Below are 21,511 nucleotides of genomic sequence, written 5' to 3' on the forward strand. Positions count from 1 at the left end.
GGCAGGGCCCCCCAAGGCCAGATCCGGGCAGAGCCTCCCTGGCGGGGCTCGTCCCTGCACTGAGCCCTTCCCTTTTGGGGTGTCCCCTCTTCCCGAGGCCTCTGGCCAGCCCCTGCCACCCTCCCACCCAGGAGGCCCTGGACTGGCCAGTCCCCTCTCTTTGAACTTTTTTTCGAACTCGTGAGGACAGAGCAAACCCACAGATGTCCAGCCACAGACGTCACTCTGTCACTGCCGTTGTCCACCCTGCAGCGTTCCAGCTGACAGAGACTTATCAGTCTGATTTGCCGCTAGCCGTCTGGGGCACCCAAGCCAGTCCCCTCCCTCTCTGGGTCCCAGATTTGTCACCTGGGTAGCGGGGAGGGGGGTGGCCTGGGCGCTGGTGGTCCGCGGGTGGCCCTGGGCACCCTCCCTGTCCCCCGCATGCCGTGTGACTGTGGCAGACACAGCAGTCACTGCTCTCTCCTGCTGAGGGCTGAGCCTGCCCTGGGATCCTCTCCACACAGCACTCCAGGCCGCCTCTAGCTCTCAGGGCCGGAGTAGGAGGCGCATTTGCTGCCCCTGAGCTGGCGAGCTGCCTGCATCTGGCACGTGCCTCCCAGCACCGCTGGGTCTAGGTCGCGCGGAGCCACGCTCTTCTCTGGTTGGGGACCCGCCTTTGCCTCTGGAAGGCGGGAGCATCAGGGCTAGTCTCTGCACCCTGGGTGCCAAGTGGAGGCCCGCAGCTGTTCAGCCAGGCTTCAGGGAAAGGCTCCTGGCCTTGCCTCTTTGTGGGGGACCCTCTGTGGGCTCTTGGAGACTGGGGAGCAGGTTCACCGCCTCTCTATGCCAGGACCTGGATTGCACGACCGCCCGAAGGCAGAGGCAGAGCCTGACGGCTGTCGTGTCCTGTCCTCAGGGAAACAGACGCGTGCTCGTCGGCCTGTGGCACAGACCCGGCCGTGCAGAACACGACGTGTGTGCTGGGGTCAGATGGCACGGGGCTGTTGGTGACTGCTGGGCCCTGCTCTGCAGACGAGAAGCCGCCTGCCCCGGAGCCCTGTGTCGAGGCGACATGTCCTCCCGGCTGGGACCAGGTGAGCGTCCTGGGAGAAGGGGGAGCTCTGGTTACACTGGCCTCCTGGCCAGAGCTGGAAGACCTCCCTCGTGCAGGGCTGCTGTCCCCGGGAGGCCCCTGGGCAGAGGGCAGACTTCGATGCAGAGCTCAGGGTGCTGGGACGTCCCCTCCCCACTGGCGAGCAGCCTGAAGCGTCCAGAGCCTGATAAGATGGTGGCACTTTGCTGCCAGGCTCCCACCGGCGTCCATGGGCTCAAGCTGGGAGGCGTTGCTTTCAGACAAGCATGCCAGCCCATGCCCCCGACTTCCCTGGGCTGTGGCAGTGGGGAGGGGACTTCAGGGCCAGGCGTGCCTGCTGATCTGGCTCCCAAGGCCCAGCACCGCCTGCCCCACGGTGACTGCTCAGGCTGGTGTAGAGGCCAGTGTGGGGCATGAAGTCACTGCCGGAGCCAGGAAGCCAGCTTCCCGGGAAAGCAGCCGTGGGTGGGTGGCCTTTGGGTACTGGTGACCACTTCCTTTCTCTCCTGAAGGGGTGTGCTGGGTGGGAGTGGAGGGCCAGGTGCCCGGGGGTCTGGAGGTGGGAGGCCCAGACCCACCAGCTCGGTGCCTGGCCCCTGCAGCTGGACGTCCGGCCCCCGGGGCGGGAGGCTGCGTCCCCAGCGGGCGGCCCCGGGCTGGAGGCACTTGCCGCGCACGTGTGGACACCCCTGGCGGGGCCCTGCTCTGTCTCCTGTGGTCAAGGTGAGGCCCTGGTGCTCCTGAGGGTCGGCTAACTCGAGAGTAGCGTTTGAGGTGGCATACACAAGGACATGACGTTATAAGCAAGGAGACTGGGGCCAGCCAAGCACAGCAACCATGCGAACGTGCTTGTTGATTGGCTGGAAGGTAGGAAGTGACCATAAAACCCAGCCGTGCTGGGACCCAGGAGCGTATTCTTCAGGTCTAAGGAAGGCCCCAAACTTAGCTCTGAGCTTTCTGGTGGCCAATCCAGAGAAGCAAAAATTAATGTTAAGATACAGAGTGTTTTAAACTAAAAACCCTGGGAATTCCCTGGTGGGCCATTGGGTAGGACTCACTGCTGTGGCCCGAGTTCAACCCCTGGTCAGGGAACTAAGATCCTGCAAGCTGCGAGGCAAGGCTGAAAATATCTAACTAACCTAAAACCCTAATCACTTGCTCAGCTAAACCCCAGCGTACTTAGAATTGAGGCCAGAGATTTCTTTTGTGGATACTCCTAAAGGAGAGATTCAAGGACACGGCCCTAATAACATCTTGGCGGTAGACACAGTAAGGGGTTTTAACGTAGCAACTCTTACAATGTCCCTCAATAAAAAGATCAGCCACCATTTCTGAGTGCCTACTATGTGCCAAGCACTTTCTGTGTGTGCGTGCATGCTCATTCGCTCCGTCATGTCCAACCCTTTGTGACCCCATGGACTGTAGCCCACCAGGCTCCTCTGTCCATGGAATTTCCCAGGTTAAGAATCCTGGAGTGGGTTAGCATTTCCTTCTCCCTGGGATCTTCCTGACCCAGGGAACGAACCCGTGTCTCTTGTGACTCCTGCATTGGCAGGCAGATTCTTTACCACTGAGCCACCTGGGAAGCCCATCAAGCACTGTCTAGTCTCCTGGAAAAATCTTGATAAATATCCCTCCACATCAGGCACCATTAGATGAAAAAACTGAGCCTCAGAGAGGTTAAGTCACTTGTCCAAGGTCACACAGCTGGTAGGTGGCAGAAAGTGAAAGTCGCTCAGTCGTGTCTGACTCTTTGCGACCCCATGGACTATACAGTCCATGGAATTCTCTAGGCAGAATACTGGAGTGGGTAGCCTTTCCCTTCTCCAGGGGACCTTCCCAACCCAGGGATAGAACCCCGGTCTCCCGCATCGCAGGCGGATTCTTTACCAGCTGAACCACGAGGGAAGCCCAAGAACACTGGAGTGGGTAGCCTATCCCTTCTCCAGGGGATCTTCCCAACTCAGGGATAGAACCGGGGTCTCCTGCATTGCAGGCAGATTCTTTACCAACTGAGCTCTGAGGGAAGCCGGGACTCAAATCCAGGGAGGCCTCATCTGCTAGAGCTGTCCAGAGACTGGGGCTCCCATGGTCCTCGCTGACCCCCTTCTCGGGGTGGGGGGTTCCTCCTTCCTCCCCGCAGGCCTGGTGGAACTGCGTTTTGTGTGCATGGACACTGCCCTCAGGACACCCGTCCGGGAAGAGCTGTGTGACCTGGCAAGCAAGCCTGGGAGCCGGCGGGAGGCCTGCCAGGCTGCCCCGTGCCCGGCCAGGTGAGTCTGAGGGAGGGAGGCCGTGCAGAGCTGCAGCAGTCTGGGTGCCCCCGGGAGGAAGGCGCTCCACCCTGGCTGCGGCTCCCTACGGAACACTGGCCTTCCCTCCCTGCAGGTGGGAGACCCGAGCCTTGGCACCGTGCCCGGTGACCTGTGGAGGCGGGCAGGTGCCACTGGCTGTTCGCTGTGTGAGGATGGACCAAGGCCGCCTCGTCTCCCTGCCTCACTCCAAGTGCTGGCCCATGCCCCGGCCTAGGACCCTGGAGGACTGCAGCCTGGAGCCCTGCCCTGCCAGGTGGGCCCCTCCCTAAGGAGGCAGGTGGTCCTAGGCGAGCATCCTTGCAGGGTGGCATCATCACCTCCCATTAGCTCCTAAGTCTTGGCATCCTCACCCGCAGGAGTGGGTCATACTGGTGCACAGAAGACTGGGGGGTAGGGCGTTTATCACACAGGGTTTGGAATGCTGTGGGCACATGCGGTTGGTGGCTCATTTTTCATCAGTTGCTCTTTACTGGGCACCTACTGTGCCCAGCTGCTGTGCTGTCACAAAGGGACCCTACCGCTAATAAGACAGAGGCATCCCCGTCTCATGGAGCAGACGTTGGGGGCTGGGGGGGGACGCATGACAAAGAAGATTGATGTATGTGTGTATATGTATAATTTGATGGACGGTGTTGGTGTGATGTGGAAACACAGCGGGAAAGAAGGTTGGGAGTCCTGGGGGAGCGGGCCCGGGTGACGATGGGTGTGGGATTCCTGTTGGAGACCGATGTCTCTGCAGGGCCCCTTGGGTGCCCTGCCCCTTCCCCCATTGCTTTTCTGGACACGTCAGCCTTCAACTTCCCCTTCTGCAAAGTGGGGTCTTCTGAATGTTCTCTGTCCACTGCGCTGAGCCTCCCAGGGGAGACGTAAAAGTGACTCCCCGGAAAGAGAACCTTTTCCAGGCCCTTTCCGGTCTGGGGTGGACGTGAGGGGAAGCCGGGTCCCCCGGGGCGCCCCCTGACTCCCGTTTGCCCCAGGTGGCGGTACAAGCTGGCCGCTTGCAGCCTGAGCTGTGGGGGAGGGGTGGCGCAGAGGATCCTGTACTGTGCCCGGGCCCACGGCGAGGACACGGACGAGGAGATCCTGCCGGACACCCAGTGCCAGGGGCTGCCCCGCCCGGAGCAACAGGAGGCCTGCAGCCCGGAGCCCTGCCCGCCCAGGTCAGCAGCCCCAGCGTGGGCAGTAGGCAGCCTGAGTGCCTGGCGTGTGCTGATGTGGGGCTGGGCCCATGGGGGTAACAGGGCGTCGTGGGGGCAACGGAAACAGGACCCCCACCTTCCTCCTGGCAGGCTGCACCTGGTGCCATTCTGGCAAACTCAGTCGCTGTCAGCTCTAATGGGGGTGGGCTGGGGGCTTCCCAGTGGAGGAGGCAGCATCTGAGCGGGGCCCGAGGGCAGTCCACCTGGGGCTCAGCACTGCTGAAGCCACGGGGACAGCGCAGGTCCTGCCAGGGGGGTCCAGAGATGGATGGGAGCCCGATGGGGAAGCTCCCAGTGCTCCTGCGGCTTCCTCTTTGTATTTTGCACTTTAAATAACACAGTGCTCCTCTGTGTCACTCAAACATCCAGAAAAGAGTGTAAGTCACCCACATCCTACCGCCAGGCTTCACAGATGCTTCTGTATCTCTGTTTCCTCTGTCTCCTTCATTTTAAAGAAGTACGCCACCACAGGACGACTTCACTTACATTGAAACCTTTAAACTCATCTGTGATTTATTTGGGGGTCTGTTGCAAAGTAGGGGGCTTCCAGGGGGTGCTAGTGGTAAAGAGCCCGCCTGCCAATGCAGAAGACATAAGAGACTCAGGTTCGACCCCTGGGCTGGGAAGATCTCCTGGAGGAGGGCATGGCAACCCATTCCAGTATTCTTACCTGGAGAATCCCATGGACAGAGGAACTTGGAGGGCGACAGTCTATAGGGTCACAAAGAGTCGGACACGACTGAAGCAACTCAGCACGCGTGCAAAGTAGGGGAGCAAGCTGTTTCTCCACATCACCAGCTCGCGGCAGCACTGGCTGCACCCCCCGCCCCTGCCACGCGCCCCCTGTATTGCACCTCACTTCTCCTGTGTGTCGGATCTGTGTGGGGCCTCCTACCAGGCTCTATTGGCTTATTCCCCCACCTACCGCCACCCCCAAGTCAAACTGTTTTAATCGCTGTAACTTTATGATCCATTTGCTATCCACACCCGTGTCCCTTGATTTCCTTGCTCACGCTAAAACGTGCACTCCATTTATTTTTGCGCATCATATTTGAGATGATCTGGGATTTTTCAAATGGGCATTTCGTGCACACAGGAGCTCTGCTTACCCCTGGAATGTCCCTGTGGCCACCCTGGCCTCCCTTGATGTTCTGGAACATTCCAGGGGATGCTTGTGCGCCTGCCTTCCCGCTGCTCTCGTATGTGTCTCCTCAGAAATCCCTCCCCAGGCTCTGCTCAAAGTGCCATCACAGGGAGGCAGGGGGTCCCCCCGGGACACCGTTACAACGCGGGTGGGCGGGGGGCGTGCTGCTGCTGGCATATGGTGGGTGGAGGCCGGGGGTGCCCCTAAACACACCCTCCACCGTTCAGATGGCCCCGCGACAAAGACCCATCCGGCCCCAAGTGGCACGAGGCAGAGACCTGTGTGTGCTCCGAGGCGCGTGGGGAGGACTTGGTCTGGTTCCCGGCCGTATCTTGGCATCTAGAACAGCACCAAGCCCACAGAAGGCATGCAATCGGGAGGCGGCATCTCGGGTCTCAGGGCTGGGGCAGCCTAGTGTGATGATAAGGACTCCAGGCCCCAGGGCAGCCTGCCTGGCTTCAGCCTCGGCTCTGAAATGCACCAGTCGTCATCATTTGCTGAAAGATGATAAACCACCATGGTCAGGAGTGAATGATGGGGACGGAAATCAGCTGTCCATCATCCCAGGGCACCGCTGCCCCGGCCCTGTTCTTGACCCAGCCAGCAGCTGGTGCCACGGGTGTTCTGTGACAAAGGGGACGGAAGGGGGGACCTTCTTAAGGAAACAGAGCTCTCTTTCCTGCAGAGCCTCCCCCATGCCACTCAGCCCGGTGATCAGCCAGGAGGGGCCCAGGGGCTGTGCTGCTGGAAGCCCCCAGGGGCCTCGGAACTGGTCCTGGCTGGCCGTCCGAGAAGCCCCCCTGGGCAGTGCCACCTCTGGGGGAGCCGAGCCCCTCTCTGGGGTCTTCTCTTGCTGCAGGTGGAAAGTCACGTCCCTCGGCCCGTGCTCGGCCAGCTGTGGGCTAGGCACAGCCACACGCTCGCTGGCCTGTGTGCGGCTGGACCACGGCCAGGACACAGAGGTGGACGGGGCAGCCTGCGCAGGTCTTGTGCAGCCACAGGCCAGCATCCCTTGCATCGTCGCTGACTGTGCCTACCGGTGGCACGTCAGCGCCTGGACACAGGTAAGCGCTGCAGCTGGGGCCGGCCGGCCAGTGTGTCAGCCGAGGGTCCTCACGCATGGGGACGTGGGCAGGGGGTCGTGATCCCCTGAAAGGAGGGGGAGAGCCAGGCCTGTTAGGGCACCCAGGGACGGAAGACCTAGAGGTGTCAGGGGACAGGTAGGCCTTCAGAGGCCCCAAGGTCTGGAGACGCCCGAAGATGAAGGGCTGATAACTCCGGAAGGTGAGCAGCTGCCATCCCACGCCCAGCACCTTGCAAGGCCCTGGAGAGATGAAGGTAGACAGGGCTGGGTCCCTCCCCCTGGAGGGGCTCGCTCACAGCATGGAGGGAAGAAGAGGCGGAGCACATGGCCGCCAGCGTCAGGAGGAGCCTGGGCATCCGGGGTGGAGAGATGATCGCTTGGAAGGGGCGGTGCGGGGCGGGAAGGCAGGGCGGACACTGCACTGAGTGAGTGACGGAGGGCGGAAGGAGGAAGCCACAGGTCCTCACTCTGCGGCCTGGAGGCAGCGAGGCCTGGAGGGCCACAGTGAGAGACCCGGGTTTGAATCCATGCTCCTCCTCCCTCTGTGACCCTTGAAGGGTGACTTCTCTGAGCCTCAGTCTTCTCATCTGGAGAATGGGCACGTATGCTCGCCTCCTGCGTTGGGCAGAGATTATATCAGATCCTGCCTGGCCACTGGTCAACCACTGTGCTTGTCTTGCCCTGGCAGGGTCAGCCTCACTCTGTCCCTCTTCCCTGGCAGTGCTCCGTCTCCTGTGGGGAGGGCATCCAGCATCGGCACGACGCCTGCCTAGGACCTGGGGCCCAGGTGCCTGTGCCCGCCGACTTCTGCCAGCACCTGCCCAAGCCAGTGACCGTGCGGGGCTGCCAGGCTGGGCCCTGCGTGGGGCAGGGGATGGCCAGCCCGGCGCCCCGTGAGGAAGCCACTGCTCCAGGCCAGACCACAGCTGCCACAGCTGCGTCCCTGGAGTGGCCCCAGCCCCACACCCGCCTCCTCTCCCCAGCTCAAGGACGCCTGCCCGGGCCCCAGGAAAGCCCAGTGGAGACCAGTTAGTTTCATTCCTTCTTTCTGTGCGGGGGGGCTGCAGGAGGGGGGGCAAAGGCATCTTCACCGGGGAGAGTAAGACCGAGCTCCTCATGGGGACCTCCCAGAGAAGGGGGTGGACCTGTGACTGCAGCACTCTGGACACTGGGCTGAGCACGGCTGAACTGGAGGGGTGGGCTTGGGAGGCTGGGCCCTCTGCCTCACTGGGAAAGTGCAAGCTCACTTTTACTACCATCGGGGAGAAGAACCCGAAGGTTGAGAAGAGTCAGAAGCCCTGCCCGTGTGACCCACTGGCGCATCAGGCGTGGCTCTGTGCCTGGGGTGGTGATGCGCTGACCCACGCAGTGCCCTGCTCACCCGAGAAGGCTTCTGGTGGGGCCTGGGAGGACATGAGCCACCCCAGCTCCCAGGCTCCTCCCCTGGCCCTGCCCTGCGGGGGACGCGCCACCTGGGAGTGCTGCTCACCCGCCGTCCTGCTGCTTGCTTGCTAGGTGTCTGTGGCCGGCAGCACCTTGGGCCAACGGGAATCATCGACATGCGAGGCACGGCGCGGCCAGACTGTGCGGTGGCCATCGGGCGGCCCCTGGGTGAAGTGGTGACTCTCCGGTTTCTGGAGGGTTCTCTCAACTGCAGTGCTGGTATGTCTGGGGCCACGGGAGCAGCTGTTGCCAGTCCCAGGGTCTGGGGGTGCCAGTGAGGGTAACTCGAGGGTGCCCCATGCCTGGGAGCATGCTCCAAGTGCCTCCCCATGTGTAATCACTACAGCCAGCTGAGGACTGGGGTGTGGCTGTCCCCATTTCACAGATGAGGAAACTGAGGCTAGAAGAGATTAATTTACACATGGAGTTCCTTAGTGTTGCATGGCCAGTAAGTGGGAGCATCGGGACCTGAACTCAGCTGAGTCTGCCCCAGGCCACTGGGCTGCCGCTGGACTGGGGGTGCCGGGTCCTCACTGCACTGCCCCTTCCCAGGGGAGATGCTGCTGCTTTGGGGCAGGCTCGTGTGGAGGAAGATGTGCGGGAAGCCGGCCGGCATGGTTTTCAGCTCCCAAGCCAACACGCTGCTGGTGAGGCAGCGTCTTGTGCGGCCCGGAGGCGGAGTGCTGCTGCGGTATTCAAGCCAGCCTGCCCTGGGAGCCTTCCACCGAGGTACGGCGAGGCAGTGGAGCCTCCCCACCCGCCCAGAACCTGCCAGCGGGGCCAGTGCTGATGGGCTGGCGGGCCAGGCAGACAGAGGACTGAGCCATTGCTGTTCAGTTGCTCCGTTGTGCCCCACTCTCTGAGACCCCAGGGGCTGCAGCACACCAGGCTTCCTCGTGCTTCACTGTTTCCCTGAGTGCGCTCATAACCCATGTCCACTGAGTCAGTGCTGCCATCCAACCATCCATCCTCTGTCACCCCCTTCTCCTCCTGCCCTCAATCTTTCCCAGCATCAGGGTCTTTTCCAGTGAGTCTGCTCTTCGCATCAGGTGGCCAGAGTATTGGAGCTTCAGCTTCAGTATCAGTCCTTCCAATGAATATTCAGGGTTGATTTCCTTCAGGATTCACTGGTTTGATCTCCTTGCAGTTCAAGGGACTCTCAAGAGTCTTCTCCAACACCACAGTTCAAAAGCATCAATTCTTCGGTGCTCAGCTTTCTTTGTGGTCCAACTCTCACATCTGTACATGACCACTGGAAAAACCGTAGCTTTGACCAGACGGACCTTTGTCGGCAAAGTAATGAGCTGACTGCGAATGAAATGCATGGCCTTCCTGGACCCCCTGACACCCCACCCCTGCGCGTGTGGCCAGGATGGGGTCCCGAGCTGTGTGGCCTCCCTTCCTCTTGGGGCCCCATGGCACAAGGGCGCACACCCTCCCTCAGGCCACCATGGCCCCACACCCTGGCCTGGCACTCAGGTCCTTCAGGATCCTTTAAGGGCCTTCTGCAAGCTGCCTTGCCCAGCCCCCCTGAGTGCACTGTCCTCTTGGCTCATCCTCTGCAGAGCAGGGTGTGTGTGCACACGCACCTCATGTGCAGGACAGTGGCCGGGAGCCCTGCAAGCCTGGGGCCCCAGCAGACCCGTGGATAGCCCTCTGGCTTGCTTTGGGGGTCTTGCCCTTTTTCTGCATCCCAAGCTGCTGGAAGGTGGCTTCCCCCGGGGTTCCAGGCACTTCTGGGCCCCCCAGAGCTCAGGTGGGAAGTGGGATCCTGGGACCCTTCTTCCTTGGCCCCTCAGCATGGAGCACAGGCCCTGGCTGCTGGCCTGGTCATCGCTCCTCACTTCCCAGGCTCCCCACGCACAGGCACCTACCTCGGGGGAGACTCAGGAGGGCTGCCCCCGGGCCGGGTTTGGTATGAAGCTCTTTTGCACGTGTGGCTTCCCTGAGGTATCTTAAAAAGTCTGCCCTGCCCAGTGTGTGCTGCTGTTCCCTTCACTTTACAGAAGGAACTGAAGCCCGGAGCATTTAAAGCCTTCATTAGGGTCACCCAGCCAGGAAGTGGTAGAGGTGGGGTTCAGTGGGGACTTCTGCCAGGGGGCCCTGATCCTGACCGTGGTGCCGCACCGACCCCCACTGCTGCCTGGCCGTAAGCTGTCCTGGCCTCTGGCAGGAGCAACCATCCCTGGGGCATCCTCTGTGTGTGAGATGGTCCTCTCCCAGTTTGTCCACCTGCTCTCCCCTGCAGGATGTGACATGCAGCTCTTCGGACCCCGGGGCGAAATCTCGAGCCCATCGATGAGTCCAGATGGGAGGAACGTGGGGGGCTGTCGCATCTTCATCGACGTGGCCCCGTGGGCCCGGATTGCCATCCATGCCCTGACCGTGGACAGCGGCACCAGAGCCGAGGGAACTGATGCCAGTTACATCTTGGTGAGGCTGCTGGGATGGGGACAGGAAGGGCTGACTTCTGCTATCATTCTGGACAGCCGTCCCTGGGGACAGGGGGCAGGGACTGGACTGGGCCACTGAGTCTACTTCAGACCAAAATCCTCAAAATCAATGAATGAATGGGAGATAAGTTTCTTCCATTTATTCACCAACAAATGTTTCTTGAGCTCCCTACAAGAATGAAATACAGAACTGGCTGATGTAGGCAGCCGGTTCACCCAGGACTGAAGCATAATTTTAGCACATCAGATAATTTTACTGGAAGAGTAGGCCAAGCCCTCCCTCGATGAGCTTTGGTGTGTTCTGGGCGAACTGGCCTCTGTAAGGTATCAGCTCCCTGCAGGAGGCTGTCTGGCCTCTGTACAAATCTGGGCTCAGATCCCAGCTCTGGCATTCTGGCTGTGTGTCCTTGAGGAAGGAGTGCAGCTTCTCTGAGCCTCAGTTGCTCAGGTAGAATAACAGCGTCTTTGTGATGGGCTGTTGTGTGACCTGGGTGTACGATACTTTACACATAAAATGCTTATGCTAATTATTATTTGTGGTCGGTCCTTTGGGCTGCCTCTTTTCTCCCAGATCCGGGACATCCACAGCCTGAGGACAACAGCATTTCGTGGGCAGAAGACGCTCTACTGGGAGTCAGAGGGCAGCCAGGCAGAGATGGAGTTTAGCCAGGGCTTCCTGGAAGCACACGCCAGCCTTCGGGGCCAGTACTGGACCCTCCACACGAGAGCTGGTTAGCCAGCCGATCCCCTGCCTCAGCTTCCTCTCCAAGCGCATCCTTAAGCTGCCCAGTGGACACAGTGGAATGCCTCCTCCCAGTCCCGGTAGGGAAAGGAAGGTGCCTGACATTTATGAACACCTGGCAGGTGTCCGTCCAGCCCCGGTGAGCTGACTCTGGTGTCTGAGTGCCTCCTCCAACAGACAGAACACTAGAGGGTGGGAGGCGGGACTCTCCCAGCCCTCGGATACCAATAAATGGAGCGTTCCGGCTGAGTGGCGTTTTCTTTATCCAAAGTGTCCGAACACGGCTTGAAAACCCAGCCCACCGCACGACGGGGATTCCCTGGCCGCAGTCGGGCTCCACATCCACACCCGATTCCAGAAAACCCCTGGCCACTGCCAGCGGACGTCCGTCTACCCAAGGAGGGAGGCTGGAGTACCGAGGCCCTGATGCCCGCGCTCCTGTCGCTTCCCTGCGACGCCCCGCCCCTTTGCTAGTCTGGGTGGGAGGCTAGTCTGGGTGGGAAGGCAGACCGTCGGAGAGTTCGGCGGGGCCGGGCCCGGCCCTGTGCTAGTACAGTAATAAGCCCGGGCCTCTCGGGCGCACCTCGCCGCGGCCCCGCCCCCTACGCTAATAAACGCGAGGCCCCCGGGCTCTCCAGCGGGTCCCGCCCCGTATGCTAATAACACGAAGCCCCGCCTCTATGCTAATAAGCGCGAGGCCCCCGGGCGCTCTCCGTCCAGGTATCCGAGGGCTAAAGACGCCCCCATGCTAAAGACACGACGCACCGCCCCTATGCTAATAAGCCCGGGCCTCTCGGGCGCCCTCCCTCCGCTCGGCCCCGCCAGCCCCTTCCCCGCCAGCCCCGCCCCCTATGCTAATAAGCGGCCGCCTCTCCCACAAGGCCGCGCGCCGGGACGACGCGGCCGGTTCCGCGGCCCTTTGTGCGCGCGGCGGGCAGCGCCGGACGGCGGCACCATGAGCGGCGCGGGCGGGGCGGCGGTGGCGCCCGGGAGCTCGGCGCAGCCCGCGCAGGAGGAGGGCATGACGTGGTGGTACCGCTGGCTGTGTCGCCTGTCGGGGGTGTTAGGGGCAGTCTGTGAGTACTCGGCCCGGCCCCGCGCCCCCCACCCCGCGTGCCCCCGGGAAGGTACCCGCTCGGGATGCAGTCTGCTGGATGCACTGGGCGCGCGGGAAGCGGGCGCTTCTGTGGTTGCCATGGTTACCGGCTGGCGGCCGGGACTCCAGGCGCGTTCCGCCGCGGGGGAGGTGGAGCGTGACCGCCCGGGGAGCCGCGGGCCCGACGTGGCCTCACTGCTGCTCCCCCCTCCCCCCGACGCGCCTGGCCGGAGGGCAGCCCCGCCTGCTGACTCTGCTGCGCGTGCGGACAGCGACCGCCTTATCCTCCGGCGAAGGTTGTTTACACGTGGGGCGGGTGCAGGTCTGGCCAGGTTTCCCAAGGGGCAGGTGGTGTCGGGGAGCAGGTGATCCCCGAGGAAGGGAGGTGGCCCCTCCTCTGGGTCCTCGGGGTCCATCTGGAGACGGTGCGCTTCCTCTGATGTCAGCTCTGCCTCCGGCTGTCAACTCAGCCGCAGCAGCGCCTCGCATCCTCCTGTTCCCGGGATGCAGGCTCGTCCTGGACACACCCCCAACCTCAAGTTTTCCGGGAAGCCAGGCTCTTTTAGCGCAATCACCCTCAAAAGATCAGGTATAGGAAGGCGGATCTGCTACTCAGTGAAATAAAGATCTGGAGGTCTTCCGAGGCAAGCGTCAGTCTAGCTGAATGGTGCTGCTACCCACAACCTTGAGAATTACTGGACTCAGGCGGGCACAGCCCGAGGTCTTAAAAAGGGAGTGTCTGTCTAGGCATTCTCAGGATTTGAACAGTGACTGCCTGGCACAGAGGGCCGGGGCCAGGCAGACCCTGATCAGATATGCCAGAAGGAGCACCTCTTTAGGGGCCCTCCCAGGTGGGTGGAGGCCAGAAGAAAGCCAGGAGTGCAGGTTAGGAGTGTGCTACTCTGGCAGGGTGTGCCCCTGTCCAGAGGCCAGAGTGGGACAGGCCCTCTGCCAGTCACCAAAGGGCCTCTGAGTCTCTGTCACTGCTATTCAGAGGAAGCATGCTTTTGACTTTGTAGGAGAGACTGGTCGGGTCTTAGATATGATCCTTCAGAGTCTGGGTAGCTGTTTCCCTGGCAGATCAGTGAGGCTGCTGTGGGACTGACATTGATGAGGCATGGGGAGGGGAGTGGAGGGCCTGACTGTGTCCTGTGGGCTATCACCCTCCTCCCTCTGTCTTGGGGTCCTCAGCCCTGCCGGTGGTGGGGGTTTAGTCACTAAGTCTTGTCCAACTCTTGCGACCCTATGGACTGTGGACTGTAGCCTGCCAGGCTCCTCTGTCCATGGGATTCTCCAGGCAAGAATACTGGAGTGGGCTGCCATTTCCTTCTCCAGGGGATCTTTCCGACCCAGGAATCGAACCCGGGTCTCCTCATCGCAGGCAGGTGCTTTACCAGCTGAGCCATGAGGCTGAGTCCCTTGTTAACTCTGGCATCCCAGCCAGCTCTGTGCTTTTGAAGCGGGATACCTGGGCCGCTGCAGGAGTTCATAGTGTTGGGGTGCTGACCCATGAAGATGAAGAGAGACCTGTGGCTTCACCCTGAAATGTCACTTTCACCTGCAGATTTGGGAACGTGATTGTCATGTGGATTCCCAACAGCATGTAACACAGGGTCGATTGCAAAGCACATAGGAGTTTTAGAGATGAGACTAGAGTTCAGATAGAGCTCCTGCTTCTGTCTGGTCGCTGTGCGGGAGCACCACCTTCCTCAGGTAGGGGGCCTTGGAGAGGCATTTCCTCGGGGTCTTGATTGTCATCTGGAGAAGACAGGCTGGCCCTGGACACCCCCCTCACTTGGGACGAGCATTGGAGGCCCCTGAGGGGACATCTTCCAGCCCTTGATGGTTAAAGGGCTCCTGGCTGGAGCCTGCTTGTCTGGGTTGAAACCTGGTCCTCCTGGAAGGTTGGCTGTTGGTAGACACAGGGGTGGAGGTGGAAGGCAGGACGTATGGGCCTCTGTCAGGCGAGACGGGCACAGCGGACTGTCGGGCAGAAGCAGTGCCATGTCTTGGGCACTCACACCTGTGGCCTGGGGAGCCTGCTGCCTGAATGAAGGTGACGGTTGGTCCGGGACAGGTGCCACCTTTAGTAGGGCGGAGCGCGTCTGTTGCTGTGGGAGACCTTGGGGGTCACACAGGGCAGGCTCCTTCCTGCACGTGGTTTCGTCTTGCATCGCTTGCTGTCTGTGTAGGGTTACACGGGAACACACCAGGAGGGCTCCAGGCCTTCTCAGGGATCAGGTATGGAGGGAGCTGCTGCAAATTTAATGAACTGGTTGCTCATTGTTGCCTTGGGGCGGGGGGGCAGCTTCCTGCCCAGCAACTGGCTTCCTGGCCCTGCCTGGCAGGCTCCCGGAGTTCTTGGTGAAGCGGGCTGGGGCCCTGGGGACGGAGGGAGGCGAGTGCACAGACCCTGCCACGGGAGGCCATCGGGGGCGTGAGCGGGCTCCACGTTTGGGGCCCCAGGGAAGCCACTTTCCCGGGTAGCAGAGGATGCCCCCTCCACACCGCAGGCCCTGGGTGTTTCCAGGTGGGTGGGCTGGGCTGCAGGAGAGGAAACGGGCCTGGAAAGGTGAAAAGACCGTACCCAGAGTCACTGGGCTGGGTTGTGGTCAGAGCGGGGATTGTGACCCAGGCTGACCTGATCCCGATTTCTGTTCCAAGAGGGGCATTCCTGTCTGCACCTACACCCAAAGGGCCTCTCTCGCGGCCCGCGCCGTGCGTGGCGCCGCCTCCCTGCCCCGAGCCCTTGAGAGACAGTCTGTCTTTGATGCTGCTCACTTTGCAAGGTGGGTGTCGGGACAGCTGGGGCTCAGAGGGTGGGCTCCCCCAGGCCTGGAACAGAGAGAGGGCGGGATGCCCTCACTGAGCCCTCAAGCAAGCCGGCTCCGGGATCCAGCTGCGCCCTGGCCATGGGGTCTGGGCAAGCACTTCACCTGCCTGAGTCTGTCCTCACCGGTCTGTGGAGCCATGTGCTGGCATCGCTTGGGTCAGCTATCCGAGGGCAGACGTCTGGGTGCTGTGAGGAGAGCCTGGGGCTTAGTCGGAAGGGCTTCTCGCACCGTCTGGAGCTGTCTCCCTGGGTGGCCTCCCCTGGCCGACTCCCGCTCGTGTGTTTCTCTTTCCAGCTTGTGCGATCTCGGGCCTCTTCAACTGCATCACCATCCATCCTCTGAACATCGCGGCCGGCGTGTGGATGGTGTGAGTAAGCGTGCGACGGTCCTGCCTAGGGGGTTGGGGGTGTGTGTAGAGCCTCACCTTCCAGGAGGGCTGGGGGGAGCCCATGGGGGTCGAGTTGGGAGCGCTGGTCTGTGAGGCATGCCGGATGCTGGTGGTGTGCGGGGGGCTCAGGGACCTGGGAGGGGTGTGAGTTGTGCAGAACAGTTCCTGCTCCGAGGCTCGGGGGGTTCTTGGGGCAAACGGGGGCTCTTTCCCTCCAGGCTGGGGGGGGCGGGGATGAAAGGGCCCGGCCCGCTGGAAGGGCCCAGGGTCTGGTCACTGCGACTGGGACCTGGGCTCCTCCATGGGAGCTCCCCTAGGTGGGCCGTGGCAGCCCCCAGCCTTGGCTCTGCCCTGGGCACCCTGCTCCAGCCACCCTGTTCTGGCTTGTCTCGGAGCCTGGTGGGGTGAGCAGCCCAGATAGGGGTTCCTCGAGGCAGCAGCGGGAGGGGTGGCTTCCCGGGGACACGGGCGCCGGGACCCGCCAGCCTGGCCCGGTGTCAGTCTGCTCCTCTCCCCGGCCCTCCAGCATGAACGCCTCTGTCCTGCTGCTGTGCGAGGCGCCCTTCTGCTGCCAGTTCATGGAGTTTGCGAACGCCGTGGCAGCCAAGGCAGACCGGCTGCGCTCCTGGCAGAAGGCCGTCTTCTACTGCGGGTGAGGTGCTGCGGGCCGGGCGTGACTCGGCTCCCCCAGACCCTGCCTCTGCCCCACGCAGCGGTGTTGGCCGGGAGCGGGGAGGGGACGGCTGACCACTCCTGTGTACTCCCCGGGGAGGTTAAACGGGGACGGCCTTTGTGCTGAGTTGCACGATGGACCTGCTGTACCACGTGATCCAGTGGTTCTGCGCCCAGGGCTCTGCCCCCGCCCGCAGCTCCGGGCACACAGGCTTCAGATGCGAGGCCCATGCGCCTTGCAGCATCGAGGGTGATAAGGGAAGGGAGGCTCCCCTCGGCTGTTGGCCCATCCGTTTGGAGTTGTTGGGCGGATTCTGGTAGATCCTTGTGTCCCTCTGGAAAGCCTTTCAGGAGAGTGGCCCACCTAGGTGTCCTGACACGGAAGGGGGAAGAACAGGAAATAGGGCCTCCAAACGTGCTTTTCTCGGATTGTCCCACCCCTAGCAACAAGGTCCGCATCCGAGTCCTCGCGTCTGAACCCTGAGGTTGAACTAACTTCAGGATGTGTCTAATGCAGCTTCTAGAATAGCGCCTGGTGTCTGGGAGGCTGTTAAGAGCTCCAGGCAGCAGCAGGAGGAGTGGTTATCTGGATTATCCTTAGGCGTCAACACAGAGGTTTTTATTTCAAAGGTTTCTTCCCTTCCTGGAGGCCACTGGTTGTGACAGTCTGAGCATAAGATGCGTGTTCGGTTCTAGAGCTGCTTCCCCCGTGTCTGATCACAGAGGAATATGAAATGCATGTCCTGTGCCTTGATCTTTATTTTTAAAATGTATTTTAAAATGCTAACAGTAACGTATGTTTGTTAAAGATAACCTGGAGAAGAGAAAGTTGTTACTCAAAGCCCCACTGCCTGTTACATTGTGATATGAGTTCTTTCAGTCTGTCTGCAGGCATATTAAAAACCCCCTTCTCACCCAGTTTTAACCATTGCAAGTAAATTTGTGTCCTGGTTTTTCCCCCTTAACATCATGGTACAAATGTTTTCAGTTTTACCACAAAGGCTTCATAAGATGACGGTTAGTGACAGAAATACTTACCCCACGGGCTGTGTCACGCTTTTCTTCGTTTGCCAACTGAAGTACAGGTCAGGCTGCGATGAGCATCTTGGTGCTAAAAATTTCTGTGTTTCTGATGATTTCCTCAGGATCTGTTTCCAGGTGTGGAGTGACTAGGTCAAGGATGATGGTCGTTCAGATGATTCCAATGTGTGGCTAAATTGTTTCCACAATTTGCAGGGGCTCCCCGGGTTTCTTCCTCCTTGTCCCTGGCCCTGGGTGCCACAATTTGCAGGGGCTCCCCGGGTTTCTTCCTCCTTGTCCCTGGCCCTGGGTGCCACAATTTGCAGGGGCTCCCCTGGTTTCTTCCTCCTTGTCCCTGGCCCTGGGCGCTGTGCTATTTTCACGTTTCTATCTGTTAGCTAAGAGGTGACGTCTTTTTCTCTACGCTTTTACTAATTGCATTTTCTTCTTTGGTAATCAATGGTCTCGTTTCCTTTTTACCCATTGGCATCATCATGTCTTACTTGGTAAGTTGCATGTGTTTTCTGTATTAAAGATTTCATCATCTTTTATTGTGTTTCCTGTGAATATATTTCCAGCCTGTTGTTTGCCTTTAATTTTGTTTTGACAGAAGATTTTTTTCCCACGGTCTCTTTTTTCCTTCACAGTTCCTATTATTATTTTATTACTGGGAAATTTTATAACTCCAGTAAAACCTCATGATCGCACATCCCGCCAGAATGGACATGCAGGTAGAATTCAGTTGGTCGTGCCCAAGAAGAGGGTATACAGTCTTGTCTTCATTGCGTACAGGGTGTGTGTGTTAACCCAGATCACTGACGCTGGTCTGGACGTCCCAACCAGGACCAGGCACTGACCCTGTGGACACGTGAGCCAGAGTGCCCACCTTCCTCCAGGTGGTGCCAGCGGGACCAGACGGAGCGGGGTGATGCCTCACCGGTGACGCGCTCCGCGTGCGCCTCACCGCGGGCGAGTCCCATGCAGTTTCACCTTTGGAATCTTCCTTGTTGAGATGTGGCTGATTTTACTGCGCCAGTCAGAGCCTTGGTTTCTTTACTGTCTATGCTGTTCCAGGCATCGTGTTAGGTAGTTAACACGCCTTACCTGCTCCATCTCACAACCTCTGAGATTTGATCCCACCTCACCCTAGCGAGATTGAGCCTCAGTTGAATAACTTGTCCTGAGTCACAAGGCCAGCACAGGCCTGAACGGACACCGGAATTTCCTCCTCTTTCTGTCTCTATGCACATTGAAGGCTTGGACCGTCTCAGCGCTGTTTCCACCTTTTTGGATCATGGACCCTTTCAAAAATCTTTTTTTTTTTTTTTTAAATAATTTTGCTTGTGTTCTGGTTGTGCCAGGCCCTTGTTGCTTTGTCTAGGCCTTCGCTAGCTGCAGCCTCAGGGGCTGCGCTTCAGTCGCGGTCTGCCGGCTTCTCGCTGCAGAGCACGGGCTCTGTGGAGCGAGAGCTCAGTAGCTGTGGCCCACGGGTTTCGTTGCTCAGTGGCACGGGGGATCTTCTTGGATTAGGGATCAAACCTGTGTCTGCTGCATTGGCAGGGGGGTTCTTTACCACTGAGCCACCAGGGAGGTCTCCCCAAAATCCGATGAAAGCTTTGGATTCTCTCCCCAATGCACAGAATTTTGCAGACAGGCTTATGGGCGTTTGAGGATTCTATGAAGCTCGATTGTGAGCCTGTGTCCCAGCTGATGCCGGGGGACCCTTCCTGTGCCCGCTGTGGGGGAAGGGGTCGTGGCCATGGGTGGGCGGGCCTGCCCCATGACCTCTGCTCCTCCCCCAGGATGGCGGTCGTTCCCATCGTCATCAGCCTGACCCTGACCACACTGCTGGGCAACGCCATCGCCTTCGCCACCGGAGTGCTGTATGGACTATCAGCACTAGGCAAAAAGTGCGTTTACTGGTCCCGGCCCGGCTGCAGTGGGAGTGGGGGTGGTCTCTCCCTTCTGGAGCCTCTCGGGGACGCGGGTCTGGAGTGGCCCTGTTTACCGCTGTCGGTGACCCTTGTCAGTGCCTCTCAGGCATCTGAGCTCTAAGGGGTGGAGGCAGGAGAACTCACGGGACCCCTGGGGCGTAGAGATGGCAGGGACGCAGGGCCACAACTCCTGGAGAGCCTCTGCCCATCGGGCCCGCTCCCAGCTCGGTGTTCTGATGCCCCCCGCCCCCTAGTCCCGCAGAGCCCAGCCTGAGGGTCCCAGTCCTCCTCAACTCACGTCCCCGGCAGCCCAGGCCACTCTTAGAGGCGACAGGATGGGTCTTTGCCATCCTCAGTGACGGGGTCTCATCTGGGGAAACCAGGGGGTGCGTCAGGCACTAGGCAGGGCCTCCCTGCCCAGGGCCCTAGGCCAGGAATGGGGCAGAGGCCGGGCGGCTGCGTTTCTGGGGTCTGTCGCCCGTCTGGTGCTGACTGCCCTGTCTCCCCAGGGGCGACGCGATCTCCTACGCCAGGATCCAGCAGCAGAGGCAGCAGGTGGACGAGGAGAAGCTCACGGACACCCTGGAGGGGGAGCTGTGAGGGGTCGGGGGCCCTCCTGCCCCCGCTCACCTCCTGGTCTGTGTGAGCGTGTGCCGAGGAGCGTGGACCTTGAGGGGTCTGGGGAGGAGCCGGTGTCTGGTTCTCTTAATCCCGCTCACCTGTCCCCACGCCCAGAGTCATCCTCTCTCTGCGCCCCTGCACCCCGCCCTTGGCATCACCCTGAGCCAAGTGCCGAGGGGCAGGGTGAGGGCTCGGAGGGCCTCACCAGCAGCAGCAGGGCGAGCAGGGGGAGCCTCGGGGTGACCAGCTGCAGGGCTCCGCACAGACACCCTCCTGGCCCCACTGTTCCCAGCTGGCCTGGTTTGGCTGGCCGCAGGCCACGGGGTAGATTTCGAGACCTCGGGTGGCTGGCGGGACCACCCACTGTGACCGGCCAGAGGCCTGGGAGGAGCTGCTCCTGGGGATGTGGGTCCCGTCTCCACGCGTGGGCACATCCGCTCGGGCCTCCTGGCCTCCCAGGCACGAGGGTACCCCGTGAGCTGAGCTGCCTGGGCTGCTTCTGTCCGGCCTCCCACCACCGCCCAGGCCCCGCCAGTCTCCTCCATGGAGCCCAGAGATGCCCCTCCAGTGCGCCCGCCGGCAGCCCTGGCAGCCTGACCACCGGCTGGGCGTGCTCTGGCCTCTGGTCGCAGCACCGTGGACGAGCGTGGAAGCAGGTCTCTTCCCTGGGCCTGGCCGGCCGGGCCAGCGTGCGCGGCTCTGGGGCTCTGCCCCTGCTCCTCCCAGGAGCCTGGGGGCCGCTCCCGCCTTCTGGAGCCAGCCCCAGGGCTGCACCCAGTCTTTGCTTCCAGGTGGACCTTCACCTCTGGGGGTTGCTAGGGTTGGCGGCTGGGGGGCAGGCCCTGTCCTGAGGATAGCAGCATGCCCCCAGCCCTCAGCTGGGCTGAGCTCTGGGGTGGCAGGGTCTACCGTGCGGCCGGCCCGGCGTGGCACGTGCCTTCAGGGGTCCTCTGGGACTACCTTCCTTAGGCCAGCGCCGGGGTCAAAGGGCTGTGGGCCTCCGCAGGCCGGCCGGGTGTGCGTGTGTGTGCGTGCGTGTGTCTCCTACGTGTGCCGTGGATCAGACTGTCTACCTCCCTGGAGCAGCAAGGGCCCTGCCCACCTCCTGGATCATCCTTCCCCAGGAAGTGGGGCTCTGGGGTCACTCCTGCCTCTGCTGGGTCTCCCTGCTCATGGGGTCTCCCTGCTCACGGGGTCCTTCCTGCTGATGGGTGTCTCCTTGCTGCAGGAAGGAAGAGCTGGCTGTGTGTGGAGCAGGGTTGTGGCTCTGGCCTGTGAGGAAGCTGGGCGGGTGTTGGGCAGGCCCTCCAGCCCCCGGGTCACAGGCTAGAGTGGGCAGGTCACCCGCCGAGGTGGCCAGGGCTCACCCACCCTGGGGGTCTGGGCTCTGTCCTCCTGTGCTCCTTGTCGACTCTCCGTGTCTGGCTTGCGTTTTGAGCAATAAAGCCTGGTGATGGTCTGTACGCTTGCTCCCACGCTCTGCTTGTTAAC

General features: G+C 61.0%; 2 protein-coding genes across 5 annotated transcripts in view; both read left to right on the plus strand.

Annotated features, from left to right (window-relative positions):
- Positions 1-11,704, plus strand: part of ADAMTS13 (ADAM metallopeptidase with thrombospondin type 1 motif 13) — a 33,682-nt gene extending 21,978 nt beyond the window's left edge. For all 3 annotated transcript variants that reach the window (XM_070799631.1, XM_070799630.1, XM_070799629.1), the window contains 11 exons: positions 899-1,076; positions 1,678-1,798; positions 3,219-3,348; positions 3,464-3,643; positions 4,368-4,550; positions 6,593-6,797; positions 7,539-7,845; positions 8,333-8,479; positions 8,813-8,989; positions 10,509-10,693; positions 11,285-11,704. In XM_070799631.1, the coding sequence (XP_070655732.1) occupies positions 899-1,076; positions 1,678-1,798; positions 3,219-3,348; positions 3,464-3,643; positions 4,368-4,550; positions 6,593-6,797; positions 7,539-7,845; positions 8,333-8,479; positions 8,813-8,989; positions 10,509-10,693; positions 11,285-11,449 (1,978 nt within the window). In that variant the 3' untranslated portion in view covers positions 11,450-11,704. The remainder of the gene's footprint in view (positions 1-898; positions 1,077-1,677; positions 1,799-3,218; positions 3,349-3,463; positions 3,644-4,367; positions 4,551-6,592; positions 6,798-7,538; positions 7,846-8,332; positions 8,480-8,812; positions 8,990-10,508; positions 10,694-11,284) is intronic.
- A 652-nt stretch (positions 11,705-12,356) lies between these two features.
- On the plus strand, positions 12,357-21,483 carry CACFD1 (calcium channel flower domain containing 1). 2 transcript variants are annotated; one of them, XM_019971148.2, is made up of 5 exons: positions 12,357-12,531; positions 15,680-15,752; positions 16,300-16,425; positions 19,268-19,375; positions 19,909-21,483. In XM_019971148.2, the coding sequence occupies exons 1-5, from the start codon at positions 12,411-12,413 to the stop codon at positions 19,997-19,999; spliced, it is 519 nt and encodes a 172-aa protein (XP_019826707.1). In that variant the 5' UTR covers positions 12,357-12,410; the 3' UTR covers positions 20,000-21,483. The 2 variants fall into 2 exon arrangements, with proteins under 2 accessions (XP_019826707.1, XP_019826708.1); XM_019971149.2 differs by lacking the exon at positions 12,357-12,531 and adding an exon at positions 15,077-15,340.
- The last annotated feature ends 28 nt before the right edge of the window (positions 21,484-21,511 follow it).

This window comes from Bos indicus, chromosome 11, assembly GCF_029378745.1.
Source record: "Bos indicus isolate NIAB-ARS_2022 breed Sahiwal x Tharparkar chromosome 11, NIAB-ARS_B.indTharparkar_mat_pri_1.0, whole genome shotgun sequence".
NCBI classification, from domain to species: Eukaryota; Metazoa; Chordata; class Mammalia; order Artiodactyla; family Bovidae; genus Bos; species Bos indicus.